General features: G+C 49.9%; 7 protein-coding genes across 7 annotated transcripts; 3 read left to right on the top strand and 4 right to left on the bottom strand.

The window, feature by feature from the left end:
* Positions 1-1,070: 1,070 nt before the first annotated feature.
* N7515_005488 (uncharacterized protein) lies at positions 1,071-2,532 on the top strand (the record flags this gene model as incomplete). The annotated part of the gene is made up of 2 exons (XM_056666232.1): positions 1,071-2,064; positions 2,441-2,532. The coding sequence occupies 2 exons, from the start codon at positions 1,071-1,073 to the stop codon at positions 2,530-2,532; spliced, it is 1,086 nt and encodes a 361-aa protein (XP_056519828.1).
* A 306-nt stretch (positions 2,533-2,838) lies between these two features.
* Positions 2,839-3,558, bottom strand: N7515_005487 (uncharacterized protein; the record flags this gene model as incomplete). Its single annotated transcript, XM_056666231.1, has 1 exon — positions 2,839-3,558. One exon carries the CDS (start codon positions 3,556-3,558, stop codon positions 2,839-2,841), a length of 720 nt encoding a protein of 239 aa, XP_056519827.1.
* Positions 3,559-5,818: 2,260 nt separating this feature from the next.
* N7515_005486 (uncharacterized protein) lies at positions 5,819-7,622 on the bottom strand (the record flags this gene model as incomplete). Its single annotated transcript, XM_056666230.1, has 3 exons — positions 5,819-6,945; positions 7,002-7,373; positions 7,451-7,622. The coding sequence occupies 3 exons, from the start codon at positions 7,620-7,622 to the stop codon at positions 5,819-5,821; spliced, it is 1,671 nt and encodes a 556-aa protein (XP_056519826.1).
* A 473-nt stretch (positions 7,623-8,095) lies between these two features.
* Positions 8,096-9,668, bottom strand: N7515_005485 (uncharacterized protein; the record flags this gene model as incomplete). The annotated part of the gene is made up of 3 exons (XM_056666229.1): positions 8,096-8,475; positions 8,539-8,629; positions 8,697-9,668. The coding sequence occupies 3 exons, from the start codon at positions 9,666-9,668 to the stop codon at positions 8,096-8,098; spliced, it is 1,443 nt and encodes a 480-aa protein (XP_056519825.1).
* A 1,172-nt stretch (positions 9,669-10,840) lies between these two features.
* Positions 10,841-12,111, top strand: N7515_005484 (uncharacterized protein; the record flags this gene model as incomplete). Its single annotated transcript, XM_056666228.1, has 3 exons — positions 10,841-11,227; positions 11,319-11,748; positions 11,804-12,111. The coding sequence occupies 3 exons, from the start codon at positions 10,841-10,843 to the stop codon at positions 12,109-12,111; spliced, it is 1,125 nt and encodes a 374-aa protein (XP_056519824.1).
* A 1,263-nt stretch (positions 12,112-13,374) lies between these two features.
* Positions 13,375-14,013, bottom strand: N7515_005483 (uncharacterized protein; the record flags this gene model as incomplete). The annotated part of the gene is made up of 1 exon (XM_056666227.1): positions 13,375-14,013. The coding sequence occupies one exon, from the start codon at positions 14,011-14,013 to the stop codon at positions 13,375-13,377; it is 639 nt and encodes a 212-aa protein (XP_056519823.1).
* A 150-nt stretch (positions 14,014-14,163) lies between these two features.
* On the top strand, positions 14,164-14,391 carry N7515_005482 (uncharacterized protein; the record flags this gene model as incomplete). The annotated part of the gene is made up of 2 exons (XM_056666226.1): positions 14,164-14,212; positions 14,255-14,391. 2 exons carry the CDS (start codon positions 14,164-14,166, stop codon positions 14,389-14,391), a joined length of 186 nt encoding a protein of 61 aa, XP_056519822.1.
* Between the last annotated feature and the right edge of the window lie 2,633 nt (positions 14,392-17,024).

Raw genomic sequence — 17,024 nt, 5'->3', positions numbered from 1 at the left:
AGAGCTTTCCTACTTCTTTGCTGGGATGTTTTAACTGTAGTATGACTGTCGCTACCGCATGTATGATGTGCCCAATGTTCGGCCAGATTGATTTTGGTTTGATTAGGATGCATCTAGAGAGAACTTAAAAAATATAAAAAATGCTTACCATGAATGCCTGTTGTATATTCCATTAGCAAATCCATTGATGCAATTTGGAATAGGAGTACTCCGTAGTATCGGATAATATCATGACTGACTCGTCAGTTGACGGTGCCTCAGAGGCTCTTGCAGGTGCAGTTGTCTGGGAGTATTGTTCAGGGATAGCTTCTCAACGTGAAGCACTGTGTTTGAGAGAGAGTTGGGGTGCCCTCTGTTACAGGCTAGGCTTTAGGGTTAGGATTAGGGGAGAGGAAGTGGAAGGTGAAGAGAGAGGCAATGCAGAGAGAAGTGGCGACATAGGTAGTCAAACCTAACGGAGCAACCAGCCGTTAATAGCAGTGGAATTTATGACTCACTCCCAATTCCCTGGCTCCAACAAAACAGGGTATGCATTGTCAAAGTTATAATTGTACCGATTTTGACTTTCGGAGCACCTATCAAAATTATAGAAAAATCTGTTTCCAAGGGTTCGTCGAGGTTGAAAATATATAACCGGCCCCTACATTTTACCAAAATTACGGACCCTCGCTAACGAGGGTCCTCCACCCATTTGTCCAAAATCCCTAGATTTCGGATCTGACACCCATTTGCCGACAGGTGGGTGGTTTTTGACAAATGAGTGGAGGACTAATTTTGGTAAAATGTAGGGGCCGGTTAATCCAAACCAAACGAATTTGTCCTCGAAATCACTACAACACGAACACATTTAAGATGGCCTTAGGAATCTTCAATCTTCTTCTTAGCTCTTTTTTAGTTATAACTCCCTTTGCGACGATACTCGTTTGGACACCTATAATTACTAGAACTGTGGACATTCGAAGTGGGTGCGGCACCTACGCCGGGTATTACGCTAAAGATCAACCCTTAAATATCTCCAAGCCCCCCTCTTCTCATCTACCTTTCCCAGCCCAAAGTTTCTTCAGTTCAACATGGATTCTTTCGAGAAACTGCCCCCTGAAGTCATTCAACAGATTCTCGCCAATATCGGTGATTTTGCAGGCATTGAAAACAGCCTGTTGGCATCTCGACGACTCAATGCCGTCTTCCAGGCCCAGCCTACCCGCATCATACAAGAGCTGATCCTCTCGAATCCGATTACTTGTATGCCAGAAATACAAAAGCTATGCTATAACATCGGGCACCTCAGTATCTCTTCACTGCAATGCCCGGATCTTGAGCACTATCACCAGACATGCGAGGATCCGCTAACTTTAGGGTACACAGAATCACGGCATATACTAAAGATAGGCGCGCAGATCCAGCGGCTTGCGTGCAAATGTCTCTCTATTATGCGAGAAGGTCTCATCAAAACCCTTGATAATATCCCCGCGGATTCAATAAGTGGACCTCCACTCCAAATCCAAAATGCCAGCCAACCCTTCACCTGGACAGAAGAGTATCGCACATACTGGGCTCTCTGGCATCTGCATCACTATTCCCACCTGCGCAAAGCAGCAACCCAGCGATGGAACTGGAACGAATCCTCAATCCGGGAACTAGACGCATACAACACCTGGAGCGAAATCGACTATCACACAGCCGAAAGACTCTGGACAGTATCCGCCGTCCTCTCAGATCTGGGTCTGACCCTGAACTGGCTGCCTAATGACCCAGAAGCAGAAGAACCCGCCCAAACCATCTGGCCCGCTCCGGAAGAAACATCAATAGCTTTCTTCCCATCATTTGACCTGCCACCCACACAGTCACAAGATAGCAGCCTCTGGGCTACGCCAGATCCTCCCGAGGACACAGAGTTAACATCCGCCTGGGAGCTCGCGCCGAGACACCGGGCCCCGCGTCACTGGCACGTCGCATACCTCTATCTCAGTGGTATAAATCTCACGCGGACCGTTCCTGCATGCTACTCGCTGACGAACATGAAACCGTGGCGAAGACTCGGTTGGGTTATCTGGGATGGGTGGCGTATGTATTCTATTGGATTGATTACTATCGCTCGAAGGAAAAAAATACCCCTTCCGGATGGCGGTTTCCTTGAACCGGAGCCGCGGGATCCGTGGGATCGGAAACCGAGGATTGATTATGTGGCTAGGTGGTTTGCGATGATTGGGGAGGAGAAGCCTTGAGGGGTCAGTCCTCAAAATACGACAGTAATTCAAGCGAAATGCAAACGACAAACGAAGCCAAAAGTTACACAAGTTCCATACATCTGCCGTAGCTATAATTTGCGGTCACTCGCTGCTTCAACGAAGTATTCGCATTACGCCTGCGCAGCATACTTCAATTGCCCAGCGCTGGAAAATGAAGTACGGCCGCTCATGGTTCAAACATCGCGTATAAGGTCACTATGTCAAGAAACTTGGACCAAAGCGTGGAGGTGCCTATCTCCAAGCCGTTCAAGTGTGTCTTGATCCATGCTTCCAACTTCCTTGATCAACACAACCGATGACCGACCTCGGCCTTGTGTTCCGCATATCTACCATTATCTAGTTATGATATGGCGTTTATGATTGTCCCCTGTTGGTTTTTATGATCGTTGGGGATCGGGAGCGGTTTGTGCAACTCTTCGTCTTTCTTGTCTTGATATATTGTATCATTATTAGGTATTACGGGAATGATGAATCAAAGTTCTATTAACCTGTTATCAACTCAACTCCTGGACGGAGGTGCAGGTGTCTGACCCGAATGTGCAGCAATATTAGACAAATGAGGCGTGGAAGATCCCCAGGGTTTACACCCTCATGTTGGACTAATGGAGGCACGTTCGGATGAATCACCTCTTGTGGATGCAGATGAGTTGAACCATATCGTCTTTGCCGTGCTTCTCCAACATGTACCAACCGCCGAAGGTGCCGGGCCAGATTCAGACGAAAGACCAGATGATTTTTCCGAACCATTCGTAAGCCGCTGTCGCTTAGCTGGCGGCAGCCCTAGAGGTGGAACACTGGGTAAGCCATTGGGCAAACCACTTGGAAGCGCACTGGGGCTGCGGGGGTCTGCATATGAGTGCGGTGAAGCATCGTGCGTAGAGGACGCAGGGGTGGAAGCAGCCGCTGCGTCCGGGCTCATTCCCGAAGCTGCTTGTTGGATGTACATATCTGAAATCAACATGAGGACCATCGCAAATCCTAGGTGGTCACACAAGAAAAGACCGAGGTCGGGCAGCCAACCGGTGACCCCAAAGTTGCAGCGGTTCAAGGCAGAAGTCAGGCACTTAAAGTTTGGCGGCCGTGCATTTAGCGTCCACTTTTGACTGCCACCTTCACGCTCCATGAGCCTGCCTCCGTGGGCGCTCTGGTAAACATTCACGTCGTACGTGAATTTCACCAGCAGATGGTACACATGGACTGTTTTTGTCTGTACCGACGCGCACGACCAATGGCCTGGGTCATCCCGGAATTGTAGTCCCTCTGGGTAGAGGCAATCAATGGCGACAAGAAGACGGCGTGGTTCGCACATTGCAGGTTCCTGAATCAGTTAGCAATCACGTGTCGACCAACTTCCAATGACAAGAGAAATTACTTACAATTCAGCAGCCATTGAGCTGCCAAGTTCCAGAAGCAAAGCCTTGGGCTTTTCTTTTTCCAACAGTCATTGCCAGTAAAACTCGATCTCCATTTCGGTCTTGTCGTTGGAGAGAGAAACCGGACGGAGGGCGAAGAGTGCATCCAGCCAAGCCGCGCGAAGGTCCTGTCGAAGACAGATCACATTGACAGTCTACCAGAACCCGAATGCCAAAAGCAATGGTGAAGAGTTATGATCAACACCTCTGACAAGCATCCTTTGTCGGGTCGGACTTCGCTGTCGGACTTCGCTGTCGGGGACCACTTTCAGCACACCGTCACGCTCCACGAGCCTGCCTCCGTGGGCGCCCTGGTAGACATTGACGTCGTACGTGACGAAGGTGTTACTCGCTCATGGGGCTGACACAGGTTGTCTCGCCTCCCTAGGAAGGCGACAGAAGGGCTTGGACTCAGCGCGGAGCAGGAAGATCGTGCGAGCACCGATGTGGTACTCATGTTTCCGTGGGTGGTCTGGATATGTCGGTCTTAACTCCCAAATGAAGAGGCGTGGAGATGGGGAAGAGTGGATTCCATGTAATTCTCTGTCTTACATTTCACGCTGGAGCTGGAAGCACGAGTGACGGTGCTTTGCTTCTTGGGCACAACGGCAGCTTCGATGGAAGATGCTGCTGCATCATAGCAGGCAGGTCACTTGTCGGTGCCGCATCCTTTCGGCACCTCTGGTGACTTCTGCACAGGATCGTTGTCAGCCAGGCCAGTGTGGGACATGGCAAGGCAGGTATGTTGGATGGAGGCGGCGATTTTTTTGTTGATTGACGCGTGCTTCGACCTTCTGGTAAAGGGAAGCACAACATGGATAATCTCAAAGAAGATGAAACAAACGATAAAACGCGAGAGAAAGGATGGCCAAAGCGATGAACAACGGTGGTTGGAAAGGTCAAGAATGAAAGGAGAAGAGGCACCAGGACAGAGAATTTATAGCTTCGAAGGAGATGGGACGATCACGGGCCTTCGGTGATGCCCGTGACATCACGAGCTTTCGATCACGGGTTTCCATAGCAATGGGAAACGAGGCTATTCCCACATCCATTTTGGGGAAAGGGCGGGATTGATTGATAGAATACCCTCGACCTAATTACCAGCTGACGTCCTATCTTCGATATATTCCGTTGACCATGTCTATAACCTCCGGAAGAATGTTGCTACAGCTCCGACTACTAACAAGAGATGATACAGTCCAGGTTTGGTCAAAGGGATAGTGTAACTGTGTAACTGCCAACTGGTGTCGGATTAGGGTCACGTGGGCCCTGTGACCCAATACCTGTTTGCTCACTTTGCACCGCTCCCTGTGCAGCTGTGCCTACTTTCATGTTTCTTCAAGCTTCTGATAGATTGCATTCTGGCCCAGCTGAATTGAGTCAAGTTTGGCGTCAGCCCTTCACAGATAGAACATTGGCAGTTTGCAGTTTGCACTCTGGAATGATTGCATTCTCCTAAATGGACTAGTGCACGGATAGAATTCCAGCTTCCAGTGGCGCAATTCGCCGCTTGTAGGCTGTTCTTTGGACATTCATACAAAGACAGGCTGTTTCCCAAGGCTGATTTAGTCTCCAGAAAGTCCCGCCAAAGACACCGGCTTCACTTGATTTATAACTCCATTGCCGCATTCCTCCGAGGCTCCGTTTACACATAAGCCCGCGGCAAATGTGGCAGTTGCCCGGCTTTCGAAGATGGAGTATGACCGCTCATGGTCCAAACATCGCGTAGAAGATCTCTATGTCAAGAAACTTGGACCAAACTGTGGAGGTGCTTATCTCCAAGGCGTTCAATTGTGTCTTGGTGCTCCCAACTTCCTTTATCACCACAACCGATGACCGACCTTGGCCTTCGTGTTCCGCAGATCGAGTCCTACATAAAGGGTAGTTGCATACTGGCGATACACCTCCTATTGTAGGTAGTCGGAGCAGGCTCTGGAGCCGCTATTTCCGCATAGCAGCATGTATGTAAAGCGAGCTAATCGGGTTAACTAACGAGCAAATTATTAGTTATCATCACGTTTTTGTTGTTCAATATTGGCAAATATGTTTCTTGTCCTATTGGTCTTTCGACTTTGCTACTTGACTCGCTACCTAAAAACCTGCAGCTAAAAAGAAGTAACGAAGTAGGTAGTATCCCAGTCCATGTCCATGTCAACATCACTCATCCACCTCATCGGCCATAGCCACTTCCACCATCAGTTTCTCGCCCCTAGCAATCGTTCCAGTGGGAATAACAAGAGCATCCTGAACCTCACAGTTTCTCAGCACACTCCCATGCCCAATATGGGCTCGGTGGCCAATGATGCAACCAGTCAACTCAGCCCTAGACTCGACGACCGCCCCGTCCATCAGGACGCAACGATGAATACGTGCACTGCTGCCGATATGGCACTCAGCACCAATCACACTTTCCTTCACAACAGCGGTTTCTTCAATAATCACATTGCGGTCGATCAGACAGTCCTTCTCTGTGACTGCGCTTCGCGGGGCGATGTTATCCGGATGGGTGATCTTCTTGGCGTGCGCGAATGACGACGCTTTCTCGGGACCAACTTCCTCGACTGATGGTAGCTTTGCTAGAAGAAGAGATGTTGAAAGTAGGACAGCACTGTTATCGATGCGGCGGATCAATGGTGTCGAGCCTCGATGGACATAGGCTAGCAACTGCGGTAGCGCAGTTGGCGGCCGAGGCTGGGGACTCTGGGGAGACGAACATTGGCTGGAGAAAGGCGAGCTGCTGAAAGATGTCTCGGCACTCTTGAGGCCGGCCAGGAACGATGTGACCTCAGTCTTTGGGTAAGATTTGGTACTGCTCATACGCTGGAGATCAATCACTTTGTCGACGAAGGCACCGTGTTGGCGGGTGCCCGGGATGAGGACCCCGGGGGGATCGAAATCCTTGGTCAAACCCATTTTATCTCCTAGTCCTGCCTGCCATGCGGATTTAGCCCAGTTGCCGATGAAGTCCTCGCTAACCGAGTCCAGCTTGGCTTGATCCTTGAGCAGATCTTTAACCCAGTAGGGGAAAACGTAAATATGCGCATCGCGGAAGGCAGTGAGTACTCTGACTCGTCCGCAGTATTGCACCAGTGAGCGCCGGAGGAGAACACGTCTTGTACCCGCCGTCTTCTCCTTGATAGTGGTCATGGGCACTGACATGAGCAGCTTCGAAAGATTGAAGCGTGGCTTGGCTGGGTCCTCGCAAGATGGCACAATGCGTGTATCATTCAGCTCGAGTGGGCCAATAGCCACGAAGTCGGTGGCTTCTTCGGGCACACTTTCCTCTTGGCTGTCTGTCTTGTAGTACACGGCGAGGGCACCGGGGCGCTCCTTTTTTCACGCTCAGCTTTTGGTCGCTCGGACTTCTTGGGTTGAAAGTACGATCCATTCAGCAGGATGCCGTTGCGCGCTGCTCCCGGGCCGGGATTACCCAGAGCCACCTTTGACGCGGCCTGGGTGGTCCACCACGCCTCGAGAATAGATTCCCCGGAGAGTTCGCAAATGATGTCACAAGGAAGAAGGAGGAAATTGTTCTTGATACATCTTTGAACCTCAGGGAGACGAAGTAACTCGGCTGTTCCCGTTGTCATCGTGAGTTGTTTCGGTGCGATTATTGAGACTGAGGGGAGACACGGCAAGGTAAGATATGGATTCGTGTCCATTGCTTGTTGAAGGGGAGGGTAACAGAGCGGAGGGGTGATCAAGGTGACATCTAGGATCTTGTTAGACTGTTCGAGGTGATGGGTGGTTGTATGTTGGTTGAGGATATTATAGATAGTTTTGACTTACCTTCGATCCCTGAATGTCTGCAAAGGTCGATGGCATAGAAGATCATGGGTCTGTTTGCAACAGGGATGAGAGCTTTGGGATACTCCTCGGGTCTAGAGGTGAATGTACTCAGTGATCCCCCAGGGCCACACAGGATCAGGGCCTGGAGGCCCTGAGAAGCACCATCCGACATAGTTGTTGGGGTGCGTAGGTTGAAACAAGCAAAGAGTAGCAAGCAGTGGTGATGCAACTTGCCTTTGGAATTGAGCGATGAGTGACGAAGTGTGTGATGGTTATGAGATGGGAAGCCTGGAAGGTTGCTGATGGGTTGGGTGATGGAAGGGTGCGGTAAAGAGAAGACATGGACGAGAACATGTGCCTTCTTGTGTAATTCCAAGCGAGCTGTGCAGTGCTGAGTGCTGAGTGTTTTCCCTCCATAACAACCTCTCATCCAGGGTCTTTTCAGAAGGTGCCTTCCCAAACGATATTCGAAGAGTATTCAACATTCATCATGTGATTGACTACAACAAAGAGAGGATCACAAGTGGCCTATTGTGTTCTCGATAGAAGGAATTGTCTGGCTCTTTCTATGTGCACGCTAAGAGGATAACCACAGAGTAAGTCAGGTTGGTAAAACAAAGACTCCAATAATGCTCTTCCAGATTTTCATGGAGTTTCCTCATGCGCAACTCTAGCCAGTTCCTCCCTTCTATCCTTTCGCCAAACGAGCCACCACGAGGCTAAGATGCCCGAGATAGCTGCACAAAGGAAGCAAAGACAGATAACGTACGACACACGATACGTCGGACCAAACACCGTACTATATACATGAGGACCGACAATTCCACTGAATTGAGCCATGGCATTCGTCATTCCAATGCCGATGCCAACGGCCACTGTGCCCTCAAGCGCACGAATCCGCTCTGGCCAGATGACAGGATATGCCGAGCCAGCGCAGGCAGTGGCGACAATAAGGGCAAGGTACTTGACGATTGAGTTTGAAACCGTGATCAGGATGATATAGCAGATGATGATTGTGCTTTCGACTGTTTTGCCGTTAGCATATATGGAAGATCACAACTGACTTGCACGGGGCGAGTTGTACTCACTTGCGACTGCAGTGGTCCAGGACCTGATCCAACCTTTGTGTAGTAAGAATCCGAGAGTATTCAAGAAGAAGAAACATGCGACATAAGGAGGCTATAGTGCACGAGTCAGTTAGCAGGCGTTATCTCAGGATATTCTCAACGAGGTATGCTCAACTTACAATATTCATCAACTGCGACAAAGCCGTCGAAGTGAACCCGAGCTCGTAAATAACAGTAGGCAAAGCATAGTTAACCCCGAATCCGCCAATACCATGTCCAATCCAATAGATCGTGAACGTATACAAGGTCGGGCTCGAAAGTAACGCCTTGACATCAGCCCAACTCCAGTTTTTATCCTTGCCAGACGGCGAAGCAGAAGACAACCGGTCTTTGAGGAATTCCCGCTCTCCTTCTGTCAGCATTCGCGCAGTCTCGGGGTAATCCGGTAGACCAAACAACGCAACAACAGCAAGCAAGATGGCTGGAAGACCTTCAAGGATAAACAACCACCGCCAGCCCGAAAGCCCACCGGCCCCATTCATGAAGCTGATAGCATACGCCAGCAACCCACTCAACGCACCAGAAACCTGACCAAGAGAATAAAACAGCGCAATCCTCCAGCGCATCTCAGAAGGCTTATACCAAAACGCCATGTGGTACAGCACAGCCGGATAGAACCCAGCTTCAGCGAGGCCAATCGCAAACCGCACGCACATCATCCCCGGGAAGTCCTGCGCAGCACCGGCTGCGCATGCACAGACACCCCAAGACAAGATCAGGACGAACATCCATCTTGAAGGCCTGAAATATTTGAGGAGAATGGTATTTGACGGCTCGAAGATGAGGTAGCTGTACGAGAAAATAGACTGACTCCACGCCCATTGCGAGGCGCTGAGACCCAACTCTTTTTTGATACCGGTGCCGGCTTCCAGGTTGATGATCGCGGCGTTGGAGTAATTGTTCGAGTCGATCACGCGGAAGATGTATACAATGGAGTAAAATCCCACGAGCCAGAAATCGATCTTTCGCATTATCTTTTTCTCGAGCTTGGCTTGGTATTCGGTTTGCGAGTCTTTGCTCTCGATCTCGCTGGGTGGAGTTGATGGAATGCTGGTTGTGGTGACATCTTCGTCGCCCTTGGTGGAGGCCATGTTGTCGGTTTCGTTCGGTGCACGGACGATTTTGGAATATCGCCTACCCCGGCGAAGAGAAAATGCATATTTTCTTTACTTGTTATATACTGGTGTCGAGTCCAGGACCCCTCGTTCCCAATTGGCGAGACGGCATCTTAGGGCAAGGTGCCATGATAGTGGGGATCACGACATACGCTACTGCATCATGCTGAACGGAACGTATGCGATTAATGCTCCGCAAAATTCTCCGCACAGTATGTGGTTTGGTTTAAGCTTAATTGCTCATATTTGGTTCGGATCGCGGGAGTCAAAGCTTAAAACCTATGATTGTCAGCGCCGAGTCGACTACCTCAAGACACAATCTGTACTAGAAGTAGGACACTGTCAGAGAATTTAGAGCCTCTGCTCGAAGGCTTTGGCCGTCAGTTGGTTCTGAGAGTTGGAGGGATTATAGCCGCCTGGAACACTTGTTCTTAGCTGACCCGCCAGTTGGTTAGAGCTCGCCAGTTGGCTAGACACCCGAAGGAGAAGTTCATATAGAGATGCAAAGCTAGCCTCTCTGTGTAGAAGAGAGCGATCAAATAATTTGGTCAAGCCTTTTCATATTAAATTTGCTTGTTCCCCTATTTCAATCCATATCCTATGTTTGCATTCGTCGCTCCTGATTGATGTGGTTTGCCAGTTGGTGCCATGGTCAGTGGCATTCCCCGAACAAGTTTTTAAGCCATTAGGTAGGTACTCACGAGGTACCTAAGCGCTAGTGGTGAGATATGGGCAAATGACTGTTTTGCAGGATCTCACACTATATTTCGCCCGTCCGTACCGGTTAGAGCCAAGTTATAACTTTGCTCTGCATGTGAGCCTTCTCGGATGAGAGATGGAATATCAATGAACCAATGAACGCGCACTCCTCCTTGATTTGAATAACAAAAGCAGACTTGAACCTTAAGATATCTAATCATCGACCCCGACCTATCGGTCCGTTACTCCCATTAGCATAACGCCATCGGGGACGACCATGAGGCAATGAGACCCCGCATCCTTCAACGAAATGAGGAGAAACGCAAAGTAAAATTGCTCCGAGCAATCCTCCGAAGATGGCCATTAGTATTTTCTTCTGCATATATAAGAAAAGCTTTTCATGCTCGTAAATCACACCCCAGGCCCCACTTCGCTGTCATAAGAACAAAATGGCACCCGGCGCTATAGTACAAGATCTCCCCACCGAAAAGGTGACCATCAAGCCATGGACCCGTCCCACACCTACAAAAGAAAAGCTTGACTGGGCTCCACTAGTTGAAATCGATCTATCTCGCTTCGACCAGCCGGGCGGGAAACAAGAGCTCGCAAAGCAACTATACGACGCCGTGACCCGAGTCGGATTTTGGGTAGTGGTAGGCCACGGGCTAAGCGACGAGCGAGTTCTACGCCAGTTCAGTATCGGCAATGCGTTTTTCAAAGAACCGCTCGAGGAGAAGCAGAGTTTCCCTTGCAATTTTGCCGAGGGTGAGTATTTCGGGTACCGAGGGAACGAGAGGTGGATTGGGGATACCGGTGTGAAGGATAATGTAGAAATGGTACGGACTAAATCCTACGTTATCTATCTGCATTACGTTCCATTGCCATTCATGAACTGGTGGAAGAAGCCTAAGCCGCTAACTTGTCCAGCTCAACGTCCCCAAGCCAATTCCCGAATGGGATGATGTCCCCAGACATCGACTGGTCCGCCAAAATTACGAAGAAATCGCACAATTCCACCGCGATCTGTACGAAAACGTTATCCGGAAACTCTTCGTTCTCATGGCGATTATCCTGGAATTGCCGGAGAACTACCTCGTCGACGCCCATGCATACGACAAGCGGTCCGATGACCACCTGCGATACATGATCTACAACACTCGCACACAAGAAGAATGGGATAAGGCACAGGGGTATACTAAGGGCGGACACACCGATTTTGGCAGCTTAACGCTGCTGTTTTCGCAGCATATTGCTGGTCTGCAGATTCGGACGTCGGATGGGGAATGGAAATACGTGAAGCCTGTTGATGGGGGAATAACCTGCAATGCAGCGGACACTTTATCGTTCCTCACTAATGGTAAGGACTCGTTTGTGTTGACTCTCAAGCTGTCTTGTGCTGATACAAGTGTTAGGGTTTATCAAATCGACTATCCATCGCGTTGTCACACCTCCCAAGGATCAGATCGATGTTCCTCGTCTTGGGTTGCTGTACTTCTGTAGGCCTGGTGATCATACTGTGATGAAGACGGTGCCTTCGCCTTTGCTTGACCGTCTTGGTTTGCTTAGTGATGAGGATAAAGATCAGAGTAAGCCTGCTGCGACGGGGACTGAGTACGTTCGAGCGAGAGTTCGCGATGTTCATCATCGGACTGTTATTGATCGTCGAGAGAACACTTCGTTCGAGTTTAAGGGTTTGAAGGTGCCGAATTATTATCAGTAGTCAGTTTGCAGTATGAATCTGAAGTGAAGGCTTACGCTCAGCTGCTGCTGTTCTCTGTTTGTTTTGTGATCAAAGTTAGCTGGTATACAAAGTCCATCAGATAATCAAATGACCAATTTGTGTCATTCTTGACAACTTTGCCAATGTCATATGCATAGAGAAACACTCACGTGTCTTCATCATCGAGATTGTGCGCCTGAACTCCGCTCATGCCTCAGGCACATGATCTCCTCAGCCACAACCCGGTTGTGACTTGTGAGTCATGCAAAGAATCGTAAGAAGTTAATTCGAAGGTAGGTGGGGAACATAGAATGTGAGTGGGTAACAGTGGGTTGCAGGATCATCCCAGCTCGGCGATCGTGGGGCATTGGACAACTGGACAATTGAACGCATGCTTAATGAGATACTCCTGATCCCGTTGTGTGCAACGATAATCTATGCTTATATCTACTCTCTAGACTCTAGACACACTTGACATTTTTCCCTGAAAAAAAGGAAATTGTGACTCAATTCATAACGCGGGCAACGTATCATAATTCTCATAAGGGAGCTGTCTAAAGAGCGTGAGGCTGACAGCCTTCCCCACAAAAGTGGACACATTCAAGCATATCAAAAACAAAGGAAAGTCATAAAATCTCAGGGAGAACAACTTCTCCACATAAAACAGTGAGTCACAACAGATAGCCAATAAAGCGTGCAGTGCAGCAGGGCCAGACAAAACAGGATGCATGAACATCGTCGACTTTCCGCATCTGTCATTGGCTAAGCCCCTCCACCTGCATCATCCGGAAAGGAAGTGCATCAAGAATGGAGCCAATCCAAGACTGCAGATTGCGTACATCAAGTCGATTCTCGAGTCATAGTCGACACAGCCGAGTCGGGGTCTGAGAGGGGGAAACGGACCCCCAGATCAGACCGCGAAGGGAACTCGAGTCAAAGATCAAATCCGGAAGACAGAAAAGATAGACTTCCGAGGGCGCATCCAGGCAGGCCCTCCAAGATCCAGGTTGTCAAAGACTAGGGTATGACGGTTTGCCCGTAACGTGCTATTTCCACGTCACGGGGACCGTCTTTCAGGAGAAAGGGGGCATGGGCAATCAATGCCCGCCCGGGGGGGGTATCCAACCCCTCCCAGGGGAAAGGGGGCGTGGACAGTCAATGTCCATCGGAGCGAATTGAATCTTGTTCAAAGCGATTGGTGTAAGGTATCGTCGTATCATCGGAATCCAGTAAGCCAAAGCCGAAGAATCGTTTTGTATGCATTCAACGGTGGTACTTGGGGGATCCCTCGACGTAACGACGAGGCGACTCGTATCGGCGCTCATCTCGGTCGGTGCTGTACAAGGATCCACGGCTGGAGGTGGGCCGGCTGGGAGAGCCACCGGGCGAGCGGTACATGATGGACGTTGGCGAGCGAGAGCTGCGTGGGGCCCTCTCTACAAGCTGGTAGGTGTCAGGAGAGCGGGAGCGAGGACGGGACTGCTTGCCAGTGACCTGGCGGGCGGAGACAGAATAGGTGCGGTCGTAGCTCACACCGTCGACAGGCTGGACAGGCTGGACGATGACGGTCTTCTCAGGCAGACGTAGTCCCTGCTCAAGAGCTGTGAGGAGATCGCGGACGGCGACATTCTCACGCGGAATCTTCACTCGCACCGACTTGCCGTTCTCGTACTCTACAGTGGAGAAGTGCTTTCCGTTTTGGCTGAAGAGATAGGATTTGACAACGCGGGCGCGGGTGGCACCCGACTCGCAAAGACGGCCGTCCCTGGGTGTCTGGACAGCGTTGAGGCAGGTGCGACAGTGGCCGACGTGGCGCTCGAAGTCGTCGACAACCAGCTTTTCGTCGTCAAAGAGGTCGCGGACGACGACGAGGGGGTCTGTGACTTCGATGGCAGCGGGCATAGTGTTGGTTCGACGAAGTCCAAGTAGACGGCGTGTCAGACTAGGGCGGGGAGCGGGGGTTTCCCTGGTTGTAAGGGTTGAGGGATCCACGAAATATGAGGTCGAGCGGTAGGGAGACACTGTGCCTGATTTATGGGGGGTCACGCGAAGATGGTTGATGATCACCGTAATGTAGATGATGTGAGTGGTTATGTGAGATGTGAGTATGACAATGGATATAGAGTGTCAGGTTTGTGTTCAGATGCAGGAATTGAAGAAGATGTTCTGGTGAAGAAGGAGGGGGGGAGGGTGTTCTTATATGGTATGCAGGTCTTCATGCAGGCTATAGATGATGCCCTGGAGCCTGGAGGGCATGGCGTCTACCCAGTGGGTCCTTAGAGGTCTGTGGTACCTCCACAGTACTTAGCGGCTCTCACTATTATAAGCACGACCGATGTACAAATGGGGTATCGCTCTCTTCATAGTGTGGCTTGGGAGGCTGTGCCTTGGAGAGATGGCTTCGAACACCGCCATATTTACATGAACCGGGATGCTGATTGGTCCATATCCCCAACTCGACGGTCAAACTTGACGATGTCATGCATCCTTCAACCGCTTTCTTCGATTTTCCCTTTTGGACCCCGACTCCATTTCCAAGGCACCAAACACCCTGAAAGAAACCACTAATTTTGCTTCCCCAACTTTACGACACCAAAATTCCCAGCTGAAATGTCCTTGCGTATGTCATCATCGGCCCGATGTCCTGTGGCCTGTGCTCCTCGTGTTCCTGCGCCATGACAGGGTCTCGTGTTTCCTCCTGAAAATAGGCCTCGGGTTCGCGTCATTCGCACCCTCCTAGGCTTCACATTCGGAAAATAGTACTTCGAGATTCAACAAGAGCCAGTACTTCTAAAGAGAGGTGTTTGATCGCAGGGCGAGCGCCAACACTTCCCCACGCTCATAGGTCTCCGCAGCCGCCGTCCTGCCCTGACTCCTGAGCGAGCGTCTACCCAGACAGATCTGGAACTCCCAAAACCATATCGCCGGGACTTCGAGCACTCTTCTAATTTTCCATATTTGGGAATACGTGATTGTTTCAGAATCCCTAAGAATAGTGTGCACTGTGCAATTTCGAATCATTGTTTTGGCCCCCAACTCGGAGTCGGGTGAATTCCACGCTTTTCACCAGCCTCAATTTCCCCCTTTCAACACAAGCCACAGGTCTATACTACAATCCTTCTCATCCAACGCCTTTTCTACCCCTCTTCCCCATTCATGCTGACTGCTCAGCCTCAGCCACTGACCTCGTATCTCCGGTTTCCAATTTGCTGCACCAGCCACTGATGTCTTCTTTCCCCGGCAATTGCTTACTTCAGTCTTTCACACTGCGAAAGGCCAGAGCTGGCTGCGCCGGGCACTCAGGCCAAGTGTCCCTTCAATCTTCCATCTATGTTCTCGATCTGCCTTTGGCTATACTGATTTCTGTCGCTTCTCGCGCAATTAGGTCACTGCTTATTTGATCAATGTCCTTTTCTGCTGCCTCCCCAGGCACCAGTAAGCCACATGGCCCACATTGCTTATACCAACAAGGTGATCCTCCAATTGCACGCGATAACCTCAAGAAGACCAGTGTGCATTGTTCGGCAACTAGGTCTCCATCATACTATGGCAGATCTTTGTCGTTATAATGACCTCTTATATCAAGATCCAGTCCGATCCAGTTATGCTCCGTCCTCATACTAATAGCCACCCACCGAATTGTTCCCTCACCTGAATCATAGTTCGTTGCAAACATGAATCAAATTCTTGCAACCTCCTACAACAGCCCGGCCGGGCTAGCTCAATCGGTAGAGCGTAAGACTCTTAATCTTAAGGCTGCGGGTTCGACCCCCGCGTTCGGCTATTCCTAAAACCAATCCTGAGATTTCTTTTTTTACTGGCGAAAATTCTGCTTGAGCCTCTTCATCCCAAACTCAAATATGACTGGCTGACGGCTCTTTAGAGGACCCACTAGTTGGGTCGGCCCGTTGCTTGAGAACCAACGGAGGATTACGCGCATCAAAGTAGTATGCAATCATGTCTAGCTGCATATCAAGGAAGCAACAATTCAATTGTGGATTCGGAGTCTTCAGGCAGCTGTAAACCTTGAACCTTCAAAATACGAAGGTACCTGGTAAAAATCAATATCCAGATAAGACCCTGGCGGCTGGCCGATCTCTGCGGCAGCTGGTCCGAGCGCAAGGCAAAGTGCGCCTTGCGAAGAAGGTTTGTTGTTCAGCTGGACAAGGGTTGTCAGATGAGGTATAGCGTGCGATTTTTATCCATTCTGATTGATCCTTTGAGGGAGTCATAGTGGCTATATTACTTGTGATTCGTTGGCAGTTCGATATTGGTAAGCTTCAAGGTGAAATTACCGATAAGGTTCGTGTGGATGGAATATAGGTATTTCTCAGATGTACCTACATTGGTCAGTAGGTTATCTATCATGATCCCATGATGGACCTATTCTCACGTACCTAACACCTATAAGCATCCGTTCATAATCCCAAACGGGTTGGAGTGAACTTAGGTATCCACCTAACTAGGTAATGTGCTTGGATTACTCAACAATTCCGACAGGTGTTTTGGAAACGGGGCTTTCGGGAACCTGATATACTACTTTGTCCATCGTGATAACCTGCAGTGAACTCCAGTCCGGCCTCGGGATGATGATACCACCCAGTGGAATTTGCCACATAGGCTGATTGCAGGAGTATAACGCCGTTTTCTAAAGGGTTGGTTGCGCGAATCAAGCAACGTGAGACGATCGCCAATGCACCAAGCCAATCCCTAAGACTCCTGCGGACAGTTTTAAATGGAAGTTCAATATTGCAATCTGTGATTAACAATGTCCTGGTTCGTCAAAGCGTCTATCAAAAGCGTCTATCAAAACGGCGTATATCGTCCTGACGGAGGCTCGAGGGCTATGCGTGGTCTGCCGAAGCAAACGCATGGACTGTCGAGAGGGCTGCGAACCCAATCAAGGGACTGCA

The sequence above is a fragment of the Penicillium bovifimosum genome, assembly GCF_028826915.1.
Source record: "Penicillium bovifimosum strain IBT 22155 chromosome Unknown utg000005l_segment0_segment0, whole genome shotgun sequence".
Lineage (NCBI taxonomy): Eukaryota > Fungi > Ascomycota > Eurotiomycetes > Eurotiales > Aspergillaceae > Penicillium > Penicillium bovifimosum.
Note: the sequence above shows the minus strand (reverse complement) of the source record. Positions and strands in the feature narration are given on the sequence as shown.